Genomic DNA, 18,500 nt, shown 5'->3' with positions numbered 1-18,500 from the left:
TTTCCATAACTGGCTGTTCTATGTTCCTACAGCAGTGTAGGGGGGAGGTCCCTTCCCCCACATCCTGGCCAGTCTGGGTCATCCCTTGTCTTGGAGGCAATATCACAATTTGCTTTAACCTGGTGATTAGTTGGTGACACTGAGCATCTTTTCATATATCTCTCGGCCATTTGTGTCTTGAGAACTGTCTATTCGGGACCTTGGCCCATTTTTTAGTTGGATTACTTGTTATCTTACTATTGGGATCCTTTACTATATGTTTAGATACTAACTTCATCTGATAGACGTCTTCTAGTATTTTCTCCACTCCATAGGTTCTCTTCACTCTTCACTCTGATTGTTTACCTTGTTGTGCGGAAGCTTTTTAATTTGTTGTGATCCCTAGTGTCTTTTTTTTTTTTTTTTTTTTTTTTTTTTTTTCCTATGACTTGGGGGTCACATCCAAAAACTCCCTGCCTGGACAATGCCAAGAAGTTTTCTCCCGTGTTTTCTTCTGGTAATGTTATACTTCCAGGTCCATTTTGAGTTGTTTTTTGTGTATGGTGTAAGACAGGGATTCAATTTCATTCTTCTCCATGAGGACATTCAGTTTTCCCAAAAGCACTCGTTGGGGGCTGTCATTTCTCCATTGTGTTCTTGGCATCTTTGTTGAAGATAACTTGACAGTAAATGCATGGATTTATTAGACTGTCTATTCTGTTCCCTTGATCTGCATGTCTGATTTCATGCTGGTATCATACTGTTTTGATTATGTGGATGTGTAGCAGATTTTGAAATCAGGCACTGTGATGCCTATACTTTTGTTCTTCTTACTCAAGATTGCTTTGGCTATTCAATTATTTTTGTGCTTCCATGAGTTTTAGGATTATTTTTCCTATTTTCTGTGAAAATGTCATTGGGTTGACAGGGATCGCATTAAATCTGTAGACCACTCTGATCAGTATGAACATTTTAACGATATAATTTTTTCAAGTCCATGAACATGGGCTATCTTCGCGCTGATTTGTTTCATCTTCAATTTCATCCGTGCTTTATAGTTTTCAGTACACAGATCTTTCACCCACTTGGTTGAATTTATTCCTAGGTATGTTGTTGTTTCTGATGCTATTATAAACGGGATTGTCTTCTTAGTCTTCTTCTGATAGTTTGTTGTTAGTATTTAGAAACACAACTGAATTTTTGGATGTTGATTTGGTATTGTGCAACTTTACTGAATTCATTTACCAGTTCTCATGATTTTTTTTGGTGGACTCTTCAGCGTTTTCTAGATATAAGATCAATGTCATCTGAAAACAGAGACAATTTTATTTCTCCCTTTCAGATTTATAGGTCTAATTGCTCTGTCCAGGACTTCCACTACTCTGTTGAATAGAAATGCCAACAGTGGAGCTGAGGGTGTAGCTCAGTGATAAGCTGTGTGCTTAGCATTCATGAAACCCTGGTTTGACTCCCAGCACCACAAAAAGGAAGGAAGGAGGGAAGGAAGAAAGGAAGGGAGGGAGGGAGGGAGGGAGGGAGGGAGGGGAAGGGGAAGGGGAGTAGTGACAGTGAGCATCCTTGTCTTGTTCCTGATCTCAGAGGAAAAGCTCTCAACTTTTCACCATGGAGTTTTGTCATATATGGCCTTTTGTATGTTGGAGTGTATTACTTCTATACATAATTTGTCAAGGATCTTTTTTTTTAAAGGATTTCATGTTGTGTCAAGTGATTTTTCTGCATCTAGTGAGATGATTACATTATTTTGTCCTTCATTCTGCTGACTTGGCACATCACATTTATTGATTTGCATACACTGAGCCATTTTTGCTCCCAGGGATAAATCCTACTTGATCACCTTTTATTATGCTCTTGAATTCTGTTTCTTAGCATTTTGTTGAGGACTTTGCATCTATGTTCAATAGGGATGTTGGCCTATAATATTCTTGTCTTACGGTGTCCATGTCTGGGTTTGTGGAGGATGCACCCTCTGTGTCAAGATGATAGACACACATACTGTGACTCCATATGCGCAGCCACACAAGCTCTGTGGGAAGAAGGATATGGAAGAAGTTCCATAGCTCAGTAGCTTCAGCCCTGATGAGATGATTCAGCCCATGCAGTTAATAATCTGCCTGCATCCTTCTGAAAAATGAAGTGAAAGTAGTTTAATGCAATTTCCAACTTACCAACCCAGCTATGGTGGTTGAATACCATATTTTATTGATTCTAAGATGTACATTCTGTTCACATTTTAACATCTTTGGAATTAGGTGGCATCTCACAGCTAGTCGAGCACTAGGTAATGACATCATGTCATAATTTAACTGGCAGCTCCTTTCTCTTTCTTAGTAGGGTATAAAATAATATTTCAGGTGCAATCAGCAGCCGTCTTGTATTCAATGAAATAGGGCATGAAAGAAGGGAGGTGTAGGTGAGGAGTCACACTGTAGAAGTAAATAGGTTTTCAGACTTCACCAAATGCTTTTTTAACAAAAAGAGCCATTTGTTCATCTCATTTATTGCTTCTTACTATCCCGCCTTCCAGACATGTGCTGGCCAATATGGTAGCCATTAGATCTATCATGTGGTCATTTAATTTTTAATTAAAACTAGCTTAAATTAGATCCATTTAAAAATGTGATTCCTTAGTCATACTTACTGAGGTACTCAGTAACCATATGTGGTCAGTGGCTACCAGGGCAGATGCAGATTATTTCCATGATGTCTGAAAGTCCTATTGGATGGGACTGCTCTAGTTTGTACCTTCACTTCTCATAATGTGGTCCAGGGAACAGAATTAAGGGATTACTGGAGCTTATTAGGAGTGTAGAGTCTTGGACCTCACTCCAGGTCAATTAAATCAGAATCTGCATTATAACTAGACCCCCAGAAGATTCCATGCATGTTAAAGTTGGAGAAACATCACTCATTGGGTATATCCACCACGTTCAATGATCTAATCCCCCAGTGAAGGACACCTAGGTTCCCTCCAGAGCAACAGGGAAGTGAATTTTTTTAATGTGTCACTAATGTGCCTATAGAAGACTCTAGAATATGCATGGAGGAAAGAGACTACTGAACCAAAAGACCTACCTTCAATCAGTTTTACCAAATACTGGCAGGTTTTCTTTTCTAGCATTCATGAAACCCTGGTTTGACTCCCAGCACCACAAAAAGGAAGGAAGGAGGGAAGGAAGGAAGGAAGGAAGGAAGGAAGGAAGGCAGGAAGGAAGGAAGGAAGGAAGGAAGGGAGGGAGGGAGGGAGGGAGGGAGGGAGGGAGGGGGGGAGGGAAAGGGGAAGGGGAGTAGTGACAGTGAGCATCCTTGTCTTGTTCCTGATCTCAGAGGAAAAGCTCTCAACTTTTCACCATGGAGTCACCATGGCCTTTTGTATGTTGGAGTGTATTACTTCTATACATAATTTGTCAAGGATCTTTTTTTTTTAAAGGATTTCATGTTGTGTCAAGTGATTTTTCTGCATCTAGTGAGATGATTACATTATTTTGTCCCTCATTCTGCTGACTTGGCACATCACATTTATTGCAGTTCCTTCCTACACTCTTAACAATGTAGTTCATGAATTCATTCAGAAAATATTAATCTCATCCTAGTGTGTGCCAGGTATTGTTCTATAAATAAAATGGTTAAACACTTTGACTCTCTGCAAGTTATATCCTAGAGGGAAGGCGAAGGCAGGCAAGAAATCAATGGATAAGTAAAACAAAGTCTGAGAGATGAGAGTAAGTACCTCAGAGGAAAAGAGAGAGGATAAAGAATGTCAGAGAGGAGTTTCAATTGGTTATGCAAGCCAGCAGGCCTGGGTTGTCCAAACACCACACATTACAAAGAAAGGGTTGGCCCTTACTTGGATTCTGGGAGATAAACTGCAAATCCTTGAAATATCCTGCCTGATAATAGTGCCTTTGTTTACCTTGGGGCCTTTGGCCATGACAGATAATCTATACAGATTTATAGGGGGGACATGAATGTTGTATCAGTTTGACCTCTGGAGAATCTGAATACTAAAGTCAGCCACATAGGCAGGAAGCCATGTCTACATCAACAGCCTCCAAGGAAAACCCTGGACAGGAAGGCCGGGTGAGCTTCTGCTGTTGGCAATACTCTGTATCTGTTGCACTTGATTGCTGGGAGGTCAAAGGACTGCCCACATGACTTCACCAGGGCAGAACAAGTGGAAGTTCTTGCCTAGTCATTCCTGGACTCTGCCCCATGATCCTTTCCTTTGTTGACTGATGGATGGATGGATGGATGGATGGATTGAAATTATAGTACCAGGGATGAGAACCAGGGCCTTGCACATGCCAGGCAAGACCTCTACCACTGTGCCACATCCCCAAGCCCCTTGGCTGATTTTAACTGTATCCTTTCACCATAATAAACCAAAACTATAATAGTTTTCTGAGTTCTGCGATGCCTTCTAGTGAATCATGGTAACTGTTCTAGGGACCCCTGACAACAGTGGTCAAAGTCTTCATGGAGCAGATGACAAGAAGAAGCCGCATGGGCTCTAGGTATAAAGTTCCAAGCTAGAGCATGCCTGGCATGAGAGGGCAGGAGGAGGGGAGGGGGCACAGATGAGGCTGGGAGCAGTGGGGCCAGGTGGTCCACGGCGTATGTGCCACCATAAGCAGACCTGACTTTCATCATGAGCCACTGGAGGGCCACCAGAGGATTTTGGGTACAAGAGTGACCTTCTCTGAGGTACATTCTACAAGGCCACACCAATTGCTATGCTGAAAATAAAATATGGGCGGTTGGGGACAGGAGCAAAGAGACCAGACAGGAAACAAGTGGTAACCCAGCTGAGGTACAAGGGTAGCTGGGACAAGGACAGAAGGTGGTGAGCAGTGGATCCACTCTGGATCTGTTTTGAAGGTGGAGCTGACAAGACTTGGTTACAATATGGACTTGGGATGTGAGAAAAGGAAGTCAAGGGCAAGACCAATATTTTGGGCCAAGTCACGAAAAGATGTCATGACCATCTACTGAAAAGATGAAGGCTACAAGAAGAACACATCTGGAACAGGAGAGGGGTGGAGAACAGCGGTCTGGTTTTGAGCATGGAGATGTTGAGTAGGCAGTTGGATATGAAGTCCAAAGTTCAAGAGCAAGGTCTGACTGGAGACATTAAATTTGGGAGTCATCAGCATGTAGATGGTATTTAAGGCCATGCGGCCAGATGAGATCACCAAGGGAGTGAGCGTAGACAGAAGAGAGAAGAGGCCCGAGGAGCCGGCACTGGGGCGCTCCACCATGTAGACACTGGGAGACGAGGAGCAACCAGCGCCAGACTCCAAGAAGAGCCAGTGAATTCTGGGAAAACAGGAGAGCGTAGTGGCCCAGAGCTGAGGAAAGCAGCTGTTTGAAGGAGCAGGGAGCGATCCAGTGGTTAAACACTGCTGAGGACGCAAGTAAGATGGAGTCTGCAGAGCTGGCCACTGGACTCAGCAGCATGGAGGTCACCGGTGCCCTCCGCAGAGGTCCAGCTGGTAGAGCCCCCACAGAGCGGTCTCCAGGGAGAAAGGGAGGAGAGGACTGCAGACAGGGAGTGCAGCCGCCTGTTAGAGGAGGAAAGCAGTGGAGGCAGCAGAACCAGACAGGAGGGTAGAAAGAAGGCGGTTTTTTTTTAAATGGTAATCATTGTTCTTTTGGTGAAATGTGGGAGAAACCGTAGCATGTCTCTGTGTTAGCGAGACTGCTCGTTAGGGAAGAAGATAATTGGCGATACTAGCAAGAGGGGAACTGCTGGCGGGAACAAGGTCCTGGAAAGGTCAGGAGGGACGGGCACTGAGTGGAGTGGAGGGGCTACCTCAGGCACAGGTGTAGACTGCTCACCTGAGAAAGGAGAGCAGGCAGAGGAGGCGGGCACAGACACAGGTAGGTGGCGAGAAGGACCTTTCTGATTCTGGCTATTCTCATGGGAGAAGAGTGGTCTGTGGATGCACTGTGACAAGTGGCCAGCTTCCTGAGGGACAGGGCTCTAAAGAAGAATCCATGTCTCTGAACTTATGCATCCATCCCTCCGAGCATCTGGCGTCTCCCTGGGTTCTCAGCCTTCCAGCCTCTGTGGCTCTGGGCTTCTGTCTGTCTGCGTCTCCTCTGTCCTCTCCCACCGCCCTGTTTATCCTCCCGTCTTTCTGTCCCCCCCCTCCCTCCATGTTCGCATGGGGGCCCCTCCTCTGGGCCTGGGTGTGGGGCTGACTTTCTCGTCCCAGACAGCACTTCCAACCAGAACTTCCAGTTTCTGCTTGACAAAGAATCCCATTCTGAAGCCAAGCTAGGGTGGGGCCTCCTCAGGGAACCTCAGGCTGCCTCCATCTCCAGCTTCACTGATTCACGAGCACACTTGTGGCCCTCGGCCCAGGCCACGCTCTATTCTAAGCACCTGCAGATATTAACTCATTATTTAACTCTTCTCCACGAGGGAGATGCTGTGGATGATGCCACTCAACAAATGGGGACACTGAGGCACAGAACAGCCACCTCACCTGCGCTAAGGAGCTCCACTAGGAACACTACCTCTTCTTCTAGTCCTTTCTTTCTCCAGCCCTGCTCTCTCTACACCTGGATCCATGAGGGAGCATACCTGGATTTGGTCCAGTTTGTGTGTGACTTTCAGCCGTGGGCTCCTCCTTACCTTGTTAATCAAGTGAGGAGGTGGAAAGAACCCAGCCCTCGGTGGGTCCATGACCTCACTTCAACGCGAGCCAGCCGGAGCCCTGCCAATCATAACCCCTAATATCAACCCTGACCTGGCACTCACCCCTCAGCAAATGCCAAGACCAGCCACCCCCACTCCAGGCTCCAGCCCCTCCCATGTGAGAAAGCTTCTCTGGAAGCATGGACCCAGGCCACAAGAGGGCACAGGTACCCCGACTTCCCACACAGCCAGTCACCTCACTTCACCCGGCACCCTCCCTCCTACCACCCCACTTGACCCCCACTCCTTTCAAAAGGAATGAACCCGGCACCCACTCCAGGCCCTGCCCTGTGAGGTGGAGGAAGTCCAGGGTGGGGAGGACAGGAGCCTTTCTGTCACCTTAAGAAGAAGTCACAGCTCTGACCCAGCCCCCCACACATACACCAAAACCTACTCCAACACAGAGCACTTCCTGTCTGGTCCTTATCACCAAAGGTGGCCGCAGCGCCAAATCAACCACCTCAACACCTCCCCAACCAGGATCTCAACCTCGACCCCAAATCCAGCCCTAACCAATAGGAGCCCATCAACAACATTATCCCCATGTCCCTCCCACCTACAGCCCAATCCTATCCCAAAAGTCAACTCCAGTGCCACCTACAACCCCACAACATCCTTATCCAATGGCTATACCCCCCCACAAAGCCCTGGCACTCCAGTACTGACCCCAGACCCATCATAAGTCGAGTCCACACTTTCTTCCTAGTGAAGGATTTTTTAAGAGATCCAGTGGGTGTCTCCCACAGAAAAGTAGGGGGGTCACCCCTGCTTTTATAGGGGGGTCTCTGCATTTTTTACCACCTCTGAGCTACGGCTCAACTTTCAGTTGCAGATAGCCCATAGCAATACAAATAGTTCTTGTCCAAAACCACACACGTGAATTTTGTCCGCAGAGTCCCCACTCATCACCCTTCTCCCCTCCCCACCAAGCGGAGTAAGCCACTTCTCTGTGAATCCACTTCGCCGTGCCTTATCGCCTGTATGCGTAACATCTCTGCTGGTTAGTCACTTATTAATGAGTCAAAATGCAATCTTTGACATGTTAATTTTGTATCTGTTGAGTGTTCGCGGTTAGACCTTTTATAAAAGGTATCTTTCCATCCCTACATCCAAAGCATGACTCCCCAGCACGGACCACACCGGTTTGGGTGGGAGCCCCTCCCGCCATTTGTCTCTGCCCTTGATTTTCATGATGACACCACCGCGGGCTCTCTCTCTCTTTCCAAACTTTACCTGGTCCCCATCCTTGGCTCTTGTCCAAATCCTGACCCCACCTCGGTCCTTCTTAATCCCTAATCCTGCCCCCTCCGCCCCCTGGGATTAACTCACAGCCCCACCCGGCCACAGTTCCTGGAGTCGCCTACTCATCCGCAAACACCACCCCTTCCTCCTTCCTCTTCCCCACCCCCTCCCCAGCCCCAGAGCCTGGGATTTCTGCTGCTCCCTCTACACCTACCTTCCGTGGACTCCCTCACCCCATCCCACGGCTCCTATAAGGCCATCTATCCAAAATGGCTTTCCCAGGCCCAATTCCTGCCTCCGCGCAACCCAAGGGCTGTTGACTTTCTACCCATCTGGCCCATGATTCCTTCTGCCTACTGGCTGTGGGCATGTCTTGGGGAGGGGCTGACAGAATAAATAAGGCCGTCTCTGCATTTCCGAGTAGAAAGGGCTGCAGATGAGCTAGGAATTGCCATCTGATGTGTTGGGTTTGCTGTTGAGAGACAAACGGGGGTGAGGCTGGCCATGGGATTGGGGCTGAGGGACAGATTGGGGGTGCAGTGTACGGTTAAGCGGGTAGAGATTTGGGAACAGGCTAGAAACTGGCCATCCGGGAGCTGGTGTGTGTTCACAGTGTGGACCCGCGGAGGAGGCAGCTAGGGAATGAGTGAAGACGGTTGAGTTGGCGGTGGGCTAAGGCCTTGGGCGATGGAGATGGGCTTTCCCCTTCCCCTTGCTGCCCAGAAAGTTCACAGTGGGTTCAACTCCGGCTTGGGCGGGGCCAGATCTGGGTCCCAGCTTGTCCTAGAAGCTCCGCCCCAAGCGGAGGGCCAAGCCCAGGCTGGGGGCTGCCTATGGAGAGCCAGCTGAGCCATTGGGGTGGAGAGGGGGAGCCAGCCACCGGGAAATGCTGAGCCTGCTGGGGGAGGGAGTTCAGGGGTTAAAAGCCATGGGTCGGGGCTGAAGTTCTAGGCTGCTGGCGCCTGAAGTTCCTCACTGGGGCCCCTCACTCAGGTAGGGTCGCCAGGACCGGAGGGCGGAGGCAGGGGCGGGGGGGGCGTTGCAGGCGGGAGGGAGAAGGTCCAACGGGGTGCGGAGGGACGGGATGCGGGAAGAACAGCTGAATCAGCGAGATGAGGTGCGAGAGAGGCGAGGACATGGAAACCTGCAGAGAAGGAGCCACAAGAAGCTCAGAGGACTGATAAGAAACTCAGCTGGAGACCAGGGGTCGGGGACAGGTTCTGGGGAGGGGAGAATGGGGTCAGAGCCGAGAAGAACGAAAGGCAGCGCCGAGGGAGAGCGTGCCCCGGGGACTCCATTCGCCGGAGGGCTGGGAAGGGGGGCACGGCCTCCCGCAGGAGCCCCAGGGGGTGCACGCCGCCCCTCCCACCTAGCTCCTGGGTCCCCCAAGAATGGAGTGGGGGAGGGGCGGGTTCCAGACTCAGGGCTTTGGAAGAGAATGAGGAGAGGGGAGGTGCAAGGCTGGAAAGCATGGAGAGGATTTCCCACGTGGGGGTTCCGGGCCACTCCGCAACACCCCCTTCAACTTCTCCTCAGGCCCCGCCCGCTCTGTCCCCCACGCCGGAGCCGCGATGTGGCCCCTGGCCGCTGCCATCGCCTCCCTGACCGTGGCCTTGTCAGGAGGTAAGCATGCACGGGGGTGGAGGTGCGGCGGCCACTGGCGGCGAAGATGGGAAGGGTCAGGCCGGGAGGAGGGGGCGTGGGACCCGCCAGCTCCGCCCCCGCCCACTCAGGGCCAGTCTCGGGGCAGCCCGAGAGCTTCCTGCTTGTCCCTGTGTGACCTGGTTTCCCTGCTGGGGTCGAGTCCCTTCACCTCTGACCCCAGAGTGTCCAGCACCTAGGCGTCCACCTCCCAGTCCCTACAACACCCGCACCAAGGTCAAGTTCAAGTTCAGCCCGGGGGCTTAGCCCCCTTGTGCCTGAGTTGTTTCCTTCTGTCAAATGGGACACTCTAAGTATTCCCCAGCAAGGGTTCTTGCGAGTAAGAAAATGAGGGGATGCTGAATCAAGAGCTCATGAGTGACAGATGGGACTCCCAAAGTTAGTCGTTTTCTCTTTAATAGTTCCCATCCCCTTCCAGGACTTTATAAGTTTGTTCTTCCCTTAATTCTTGGGGTGGCCCCGCCCAAAATTTGTCCCCAAAGATTCTTCTGTTTGCACTTGAGTCCTCATTCCTTGGCTTTGCAGGCAAGACCCGTGGATCCCACTCGGGTCCCATTCATTCTTCCACTCCATGGTAGCTGTTGAACACCAGGCCCTGTGCTGGGTCCCTGCCCTCAGCACCCAGACCCCAGCCAGGAAGGAACGGCATTATTCAAATAATTGCCCAAATACCTAGTTAACAGTTAATTAACACTGTGAGCTGAGGTGAGGCTTGAGGAGACCTGCCAGGGGACTAGAGCTGTAATGGGGGCTCCCAGCCTGGAAGGTCTCCCAAGGAGCCTCTTGGAGGGGGAGGGTCCACCGCGCCTGACACCTGGCACCATCCTTGGCCTGAAGGGGGGGTGGCTCCTCTCCCTGGAGGACACTCCCAGGACTCACACCCATGCCCCTTCTGGGGGCCACACCCCAGACCAGGAGCCCCACATGCTACATCTTGTGGAATCCTCAACAGCCCGATGAGGTAGGTGCACTATAATTACTCCGATTTCACAGCTGGAAATCCCAAGACTCAGAGACAGAAGGCTCCTGCCCCAAAGACACCAGCAAGGCCTGAGTCAGGATCCCTACCCAGGTTGCCGCCCAGTCCGCCATGTCCTGGATGTGAGGCCCTGCTGACTGTCTGCCTAACTGTGATGTAATGGATGTATACTTTTTGCTTGTTTTTACGGAAGCAAAAGCACATTGGAAAATAGAGTTTATATCCCTGTGCTGAGTAGAGGACAGCCTCCCCGGCCATATACAGAAGTTACAGGAAAAATAAATCCTGCACAGTGAACTCAAAGCTACGTGTTCATCGGGTTGGACCATGGGAAATCGCCTATACTTGGCGCGTTTTGACCTCTCTTAAGTAGCTAGTGCAGATGGTTCAGCTAAAGTATTTCAGGTTGCCTGTGGAGAGCATCTGCTCTCTTTTCAGGTTTTAAGAGTGAACTCAGCTGAATGTGGTAATCCAGCTACTCAGGAGGCTGAGGCAGGAGGATCACAAGTTCAAGGCCAACCTGAGCAACTTACTGTCTCAAAATAAAATTAAAAGGGCTGGAGGTGTGCTCAGTGATAGCATGCTTGCCTAGCATGCGAAAGGTCCTGGGTTCCATCCAGAGTACCACAAATAAACTAAAATAGAAACAAAATTTTTTAAAAAGTGAGCTCAGTGGAGATTAGTTGTTAAAATCACATTAGCATCATCACAAGACTTTTATACTGGACCACATCTGGATTAAAGGCAACTGGATGACAGCTCCATTTCTGAGTTTACAATTTAATGTTACACCTTGTTTCTGTCTCACCTAAAAGGATGCCCCACCCCTCCCCCCATGACTCCTGTCCCTAATTGTTAAGACCAGCCTGGTCGGGCCCAGTGCTCCTCCTGGGGCAAAAGAGGCCTCCTGCTGTGCTGATACTTAATAAGAACTTTCCACTTACAGAGCGTTTGCTCTGTGCCAGATGTCGAGCCGCAGGGCCAAGTGCAGGGTCTTACTGAGACTTCCAGCTGCTCAGTGCAGGAGGAACCACTACAGCCAGGGTTCTGTATCTGAGGATTCAACCAACCACAGATGGAAAATATTCAGAAAAAGAATAACTGCTTCTGTACTGAGTGTGTACAGACTTTTCTTCTTGTCATTAGTCCCTAAAGAATAAATGTGTAACGTTTGCATTTGATTTGATATTATAAGTCATCTAGAGATAATTTAAATTGTAGAGGAGGATTGTGTGGATTGTTTGTGAATACTGTGCCATTTTATGTATGAGTCCTGAGCATCCCTGAATTTCAATATCTTTGTGAGTCCCGGAACCAGCCCCCCCATGGATAACAAGGGACAACTGTACTCTTCCTACCTGACAGCTGGGAAAACTGAGGCTGGTGACATGCATGAAAATGGCCCATTCAGGACTGGACTCTCTGTCCTTCTGCCCACTGCTGGGCACACACATTGTTCATTTATTGAGCACCTACTGTGTGGTGGGCACTGTGCTAGACCTAGGGATGCACCTCTGGATAGAGAAGGTAAGATGCTTGTTATCAACGGAGCTTACCATTTAGGTGGAGAGATTTTTAAAAAGAGATGTAAACACCAGCAAATAGAAGGAGGAATGGATAGTGATCACTGCTCTGATGAAACGCATTTGGTGAATATCACAGGGAATGTGTGGGTCCAGATGGGGCAACATTCGACCAGGTGGTCCAAGAAGACCTCTCTGAAGAGGTGACATTTGGGTTGAGCTCTCAAAATCAAGGACTAGACATGTGGCTTCTAGATTCTGAGCCCCATCTGGTAGGATATTTCCATGTCCTTTATCTGAACTGACCAATATGGTAGCCACTGGCCACTTGGGGCAATTGAACATGTGGCTGGCATCACTGAAGAACTGAATTTTTAAGTTTATTTCTTGTGTGGGTTACTGGGGATGGAACCCAGGGCCTCACACATAGGCAAGTGCTCTCCCACTGAGCTGCATCCTCAGTCTTTTATTTCATTTTCATTAATTTAAATTGAAAGAGCCACAAATGGCTAGTGACTACTATATAGAACAGCATAGTTACAGAGAAAGAACTGTCCAGAAAGAGAAAACAACAAAGATGAAGATCTGGTGTGCTCGGAGAACAGGAGCATGAGGCCAGAGCAGAGTGAACCAAGAGCAGAGTGCCAGGGCTTGTGGACAGAGAGGCTGGCTGGGGCCAGATGGAACCAGAGCCTCCAAATTCTGGCCAGATTTTTGGATTTTATTTTAAGGAAGTCAAGTCTGGGAATGACATGGTCCGACATTCCTCTTTGGAAGATGCCTTAGGCTGGACTGCAGAGACGCAAAAGTGAAAACTTTTAGGATACCGTCGTAATCATTCAGGCTAGAAAAACGGGGCTTGGACGAAGATGGTGGCAGGGAGCTGGAGAAAGCTGGATATTTAAGAGATAAAACCAATAGGACTTGTTAGTGGTGAGCGACAAAGGAAAAAGGGGAAACAAAGATGATTCCCAAGTTTGGGGCTGAGCACTGAGGGGTTCTGAATCTAGAAGTCACTTGTCTGGGTCCTTCTTGATTTTGAGAGTGCAGCTCAAATGTCACCTCTTCAAAGAGGTCTTCTTAGGCCACCTGATCTAATGTTGCCCCATCTGAACCCCACACATTTCCTGTGATACCCCCAAAGGTGGAAAAGATGAAGAGAAACAGTTTGGGGTGAGAAAAATCAAGTTGAGGATACCAAGTTTAAGATGAATGTAAGGCATTGGAGTTGTTAGCATTTGAGTTTCTGCCTTAAGGAAGAGTTTAGAGCTACAGATGTGAATTATTGAATGGTTAGCCTATAGAGACACCCAGGCAGTATGTGTTGAAGGGTTGGGTGGGTGGATGGGTGGGTGGGTGGGTGGGTGGATGGACGAGTGGATAGGTGCATAGATGCTGTCTAGGTGTCAGTCAACCTCAATTCCACATTCACCATCCCCATGGGGAAATGATAGAGAAGACAAGTGGAGAGGGCAGGCTTCACTGGCCTAAAATGGACATTGTCATTTCATGAACTCTTCTTTCACTCCCCACTGGATGGTGTGCCACTTCTATAAAAAAGAAGAAACATTTGCCCTCATCTCCACCAGTTAGGAAACGTCAACTCCCACCCACCGAAAACTGAACCATCAGCTCCTGATCACCCAGAACAACAGCCTGACTCTTTCCCCAAACCCAGGAACCACCGTCTCAGCCTCTTCTCCCCCTGGACCCCAGTTCTCTAACAATCTCTCTTCTTCACCAGGCATCTCCCGGGAGTCTCCCAAAATTCTCAACAGCACCAATGGGACCAGCGGGTTTCTCCCGGGTGGCTACACCTGCCTCCCACACTCCCAGCCCTGGCAGGCAGCCCTGCTCGTGCAGGGGCGGCTGCTCTGTGGGGGAGTCCTGGTCCACCCTCGATGGGTCCTCACGGCAGCGCACTGTAGGAAGGAGTATGTGGGCCTGGGCGTCGGGTGGAGATGGGAACGGGACTGGGCTGGTAGGTGGTCAGGAGTTGGATTTAGTGATGAGATTGGAGTCAGGGCGGGTGTGTGAGAGTGAGGTTTGCCGAGGAGACACAGAGAATGCAGGAATACAACCCAAGAAGAAGACGTGGACGGGACTGGAGTTGAGGATGGGGAAAGAGATGTGTTTGGAGACAGGAAGGTAGGGTGAGGAAGGGGTTAGATTCGGGCTGGGGAAGAGGCGAGCCTGGACTGGGAGGGAGAAGGCTCCTGCTCTCCCCTAACCACCCCTTCCTGCGCCTGCAGTGGGTACAGAGTTCACCTGGGCAAGCATGCCTTGGGGCGCGTGGAGACTGGCCAGCAGGTGCGGGAGGTGGTCCGCTCTGTCCCCCATCCTGAATACCAGGTCAGCCCCACCCACCTGAACCACGACCACGACATCATGTTGCTGGAGCTACAATCCGAGGTCCCGCTCAGCGGCCACATCCGCACCCTGCCCCTTTCCCAGGATGATTGCCTACCCCCTGGCACCTGCTGCCGGGTGTCCGGCTGGGGCACCACCACCAGCCCCCAGGGTATGTCCACACTGGCCTGAGGCCCACAAGAGTGGCTGGGGAAGCCGGGACCACATTGAGAGGGAAGGGTGGAGGAGATCCCTCCATATAGAAAAATATAAATATATAGACAGGGATATACAACCTCTACATAGACATATACAAATGTATGACTACATACAAAAATATCAATATATTGTCTAACAATATAGCAATACATTCATATAAATATATATTGTTGAATTATACATGTTCTATGAAGCAAGTAAATTTTATTAATGTTATATATTTAAATATATATAAATTATAAATGTATTTTTAATTTATGTCACATTTAAATTATAAATACATAATTACATATTTTATAATATGTGCCTTATGTATTTTTATAATCTGCAAAATACATTTAATATCTTAATAAGCATGCATTTACTAAATGAGGTAAAATATAAATAAGTACGTCCTTACATGTATGAATGTAACACTGCGTCTCCTGGCAGGCCCCCCTCATTTCCGGTCTCCCCCACATGCCCCAGTCCTCTGCCCCAGGCCTCCCCTCCCTTCGCTCCCCCTCCCCCATCTCCTCTTTTCTGTTTGTCACTTTCCCCAGGCACATGCCCCACCTCCCCCTCAGTTCCCCTCCCACCTCTGTTCCCTGACAACTCTTTGACCCTGCACTGGGCTCTCCTCTTCAGCCTTCACCCCATTTCCATCCAGGACAGACACTCAGACCTTCTCTCTCCTCCTCAGTGAGTTACCCCCAAACGCTACAGTGCGCCAACATCCAGCTACGCTCAGATGAGGAGTGTCGCCAGGTCTACCCAGGGAAGATCACGGCCAACATGCTGTGTGCCGGCACCCCAGAGGGTGGGAAGGACTCCTGTGAGGTGAGACCATGAGCAGGATGGGAAATGGCCGTGCGGTGGGTGTGGGGGGAGGATTTGCTCTCAGCCTTGGGGAAACCAGTCTTTGTGAGGCGAAATGTCCTCTAGCATAAGGGTGTCAGGACAAAAGGCGTACCCAGGGACAGCAGGTAGAACTCATCCCAAGCTTCAGCTTTGACCAAGGAGCTGCCCAGATCCCTGCATTGAGATGCATAAAGGTTGAGCTTATTTCAGTCGTGACAGAAACCCAATTCTGACTGGCTTATAAGCAAAACAACAAAACAAACAAAACCCTGGTTTTTGTCACTGGAAATCCAGAAGTGGCTGCCTTTGGGCACAGATAGCTCCAGCTGTTCACGGCATGTTTTTGGAACTCTGTCTCCCCTCTCTTCCATTTGGGCCTCATTCCCAACCATTTCTTCCCGTGCAATGCAAGACGGCCCCAGCAGCTTTGGACTTGCAACTACGCTTTAAGAACCTGTTGGAATGAGAGAAACCTCTTTTCCAATACTAGACTTTGGGCTCCATTCTCAGTAGGCTGACCTGCCATGTGTCCTTGAACCATCGCTCCGGCCTGAGCCGTGGGAGGCAGTGGCCTGGGTTGAGAGAGGGTGGGGAGCTCCCAGACAAAAGTCAGGAGGCTGTTACCAAGCTAAGGGAAAGAGATATCACAGGGGAGGGGGCGCCGAAAGCAGCCTGCAAGAGTAATAAAGAGGCTTTTTTTGTTTGTTTGTTTTTTTAAACAAAGAAGTGCTCTGTGAGTGCCAGCATGCGCAGACTATAAAGAAATTTAAATATCTAGGTCACGGCATGCTGGTGGCAATTCCACAGCCAGGGTCGACAGAGCGCTGGAGGGGGACCGGAGCAGGTCTGATGCCACAGTGGAGACGGCACTTCAGCGGGGGAAAGGCCCGCTGCAAGTCCCCAAGTCTTCTGCCCGTCAGGGATCAGGAGGGGCAAGTCCCTTCAGCCTGCGGCCCCATCAAGACACTCCCAGCCTAAAGGATTGGAGGGAAAGAAGTGTTCTGTTCCTGAGTGGGTGTCATTGAAGGCAGGAACAGACCTTTCGGCTTTCCAGTCTCCACCCTCTTTTTGGTGGAGAAGCTTGGTTGTTTTCGTTGGAGGGGTCCGTTCGTCTTTACCGTCTTTTCCGTAGCTCCATTGGCAGTTCCCAAAGCCTTCCTGGCAATTTTAGATAAGAGCACCAAATATTTCGCCAGTATGCGGCCTGACACCTGAGCTCTCCCCTCTAAGGGAGGCCCAGACCCCAGCTTCAGCCCAGGCCTCAGAGCCGCGCCGCTGCCCGGTTCTCCATTTTCCTTATCAACAAAGATCAGAGTAGCCATTCTGGATTACTCCGCATCTGGGCCCATAGAGAGGCCGCTGAGATTGAGTTTCGGTTCAGTGGGAAAGGGGATGATCATGAACGACGTGTGCCCTGTTAGTAAGAGCTCCCTGGACTGCAGGGCGCATGCGCGTCGCATACCCTGCCCAGGTGTGGCTGTGCTTGACTCAGGAGTGTGAGGGCACAGAGCACAGCGCGGTCAGTGGGGAGGAACCTAGGGGTACAGCAAGGTGGGATTTGGTGCCAGGGAACCAAGATGAGTCTAAGTCATCACCACATTTTTTTTTTTTTTTTTTTTTTTTTTTTTTTTTTTGCGGGGGGTATCGGAATTGAACTCAGGGGCGCTTAACCACTGAGCAACATCCCCAGTTCTTTAAATTTTTTTTTTTTTTTTTTTTTTTTTTTTTTTTTTTTTTTTAGAGACAGGGTCTCACTAAGTTGCTTAGGGCCTCACTAAGTTGCTGAGGCTGGCTTTGAATTTGCGATCCTCCTGCCTCAGCCTCCGGAGCTGCTGGGAGTACAGACGTGCGTCGCCCCGCCCAGCATCCCCTTTTAATAAGAATAAGGAATACAGAGAAACAGAAATGCGGGCCCCATTCTCGTCTCCACGTCCCTGTCTCGGGCTCCACCGTAGTGCTTCCTTCCCGCTGTGCCCCTGCGGTGTCGTCTGCTCTTTCTCACTGTCTTGCCCTCTCCGCCTCTGGCTCTGGCTCTGCCACTCTGCCTCTGCCAGTCTCTCCGTCTTTCTCTCCCCCGTCTCTGCCTTCGTTTGACCCTAGCCAGGACTCCGTCTCTTCTCCCCACTCAGGGCGACTCCGGGGGGCCCCTGGTGTGCAACCGCACGCTGTACGGCGTCATCTCCTGGGGAGACTTCCCCTGCGGGCAGCCCAACCGGCCTGGCGTCTACACCCGCGTCTCCAAGTACGTCCAGTGGATCCGTGAAACAATCGGAGAACACCGAAGCCAGGAGCGGAAGTGGACGAAGGGCACTCAGTAACCGCGGGCTCGAGTGGCCTGCCGCTGCCTCCCACCATGCCCCCTTACCTTGCTCATCCCAGCTCTGTCCCTTCCCCGAGTGCTGCATTTGAACCAGTGATTGCTGTTCTCAAAATGTCCCCAACGTGCCAGGTTTCAAGATGGCTCAAGGCGGGTCTTGTGGTCTCCCAGACATCCCACCCCAGAAACACTCCACTAACTCACACCAGGCAACACCCGCTCACCACGGAGGCCGCCATAGGGCCTGGGCAGTGTGTGCCCTGTGGTGGTGACTTCCTTAAATCCCTCCACCTGCCGAGCTCACAGTGTTCCGAGTCAGTGAAGAGACCTCCCCACAGCCAGTGTTCCAGTTCCTGCTCTACCCTACACTCAAGAAGATTCCAGACTCCGGCGAGACTTCTTCCTGAAAACTCCTCTACCCAGAATCTTCAGCCCCGGGACAACACTCTAGGCAGCCGAGTGACTCATCCCGCTCACTCTGGAGCCTCAGCGTGGGCCTCTCACACTGCTCACGCAGGTCACCCAACCTACCGCCCCCATTGTGCAATGCCCGCCCCTGTCGATATTCCCCTCCTCTGAATTCCTGTCCCCACTAAGGATCCATGGCACACCAGCCTCCACAGTGCCACGGTGATGGGGTTCAGTATCCCGAAGGGCCGCTGTGCTGGG

At 50.2% G+C, this 18,500-nt stretch overlaps 1 protein-coding gene across 1 annotated transcript; it reads left to right on the top strand.

Annotated features, from left to right (window-relative positions):
* Window positions 1–8,807: 8,807 nt before the first annotated feature.
* Window positions 8,808–18,157, top strand: KLK13 (kallikrein related peptidase 13). The gene is made up of 6 exons (XM_079116832.1): window positions 8,808–8,935; window positions 9,479–9,565; window positions 13,851–14,040; window positions 14,359–14,627; window positions 15,357–15,493; window positions 17,644–18,157. The coding sequence occupies exons 2-6, from the start codon at window positions 9,514–9,516 to the stop codon at window positions 17,830–17,832; spliced, it is 837 nt and encodes a 278-aa protein (XP_078972958.1). The 5' UTR covers window positions 8,808–8,935; window positions 9,479–9,513; the 3' UTR covers window positions 17,833–18,157.
* The last annotated feature ends 343 nt before the right edge of the window (window positions 18,158–18,500 follow it).

Source organism: Sciurus vulgaris (assembly GCF_902686455.1).
Source record: "Sciurus vulgaris genome assembly, chromosome: 17".
Lineage (NCBI taxonomy): Eukaryota > Metazoa > Chordata > Mammalia > Rodentia > Sciuridae > Sciurus > Sciurus vulgaris.
The sequence above is the reverse complement of the archived record's forward strand: the minus strand, read 5'-3'. Positions and strand labels throughout refer to the sequence as shown.

Excerpts from the sequence above, each read along its gene's own strand:
- KLK13 (XM_079116832.1), top strand. The coding sequence starts at position 9,514 with ATGTGGCCCCTGGCCGCTGCCATCGCCTCCCTGACCGTGGCCTTGTCA. Across the intron at positions 14,041-14,358 it reads GCAGCGCACTGTAGGAAGGA|TGGGTACAGAGTTCACCTGG; the intron begins GTATGTGGGCCT and ends CTGCGCCTGCAG. Across the intron at positions 14,628-15,356 it reads CACCACCACCAGCCCCCAGG|TGAGTTACCCCCAAACGCTA; the intron begins GTATGTCCACAC and ends TCTCCTCCTCAG.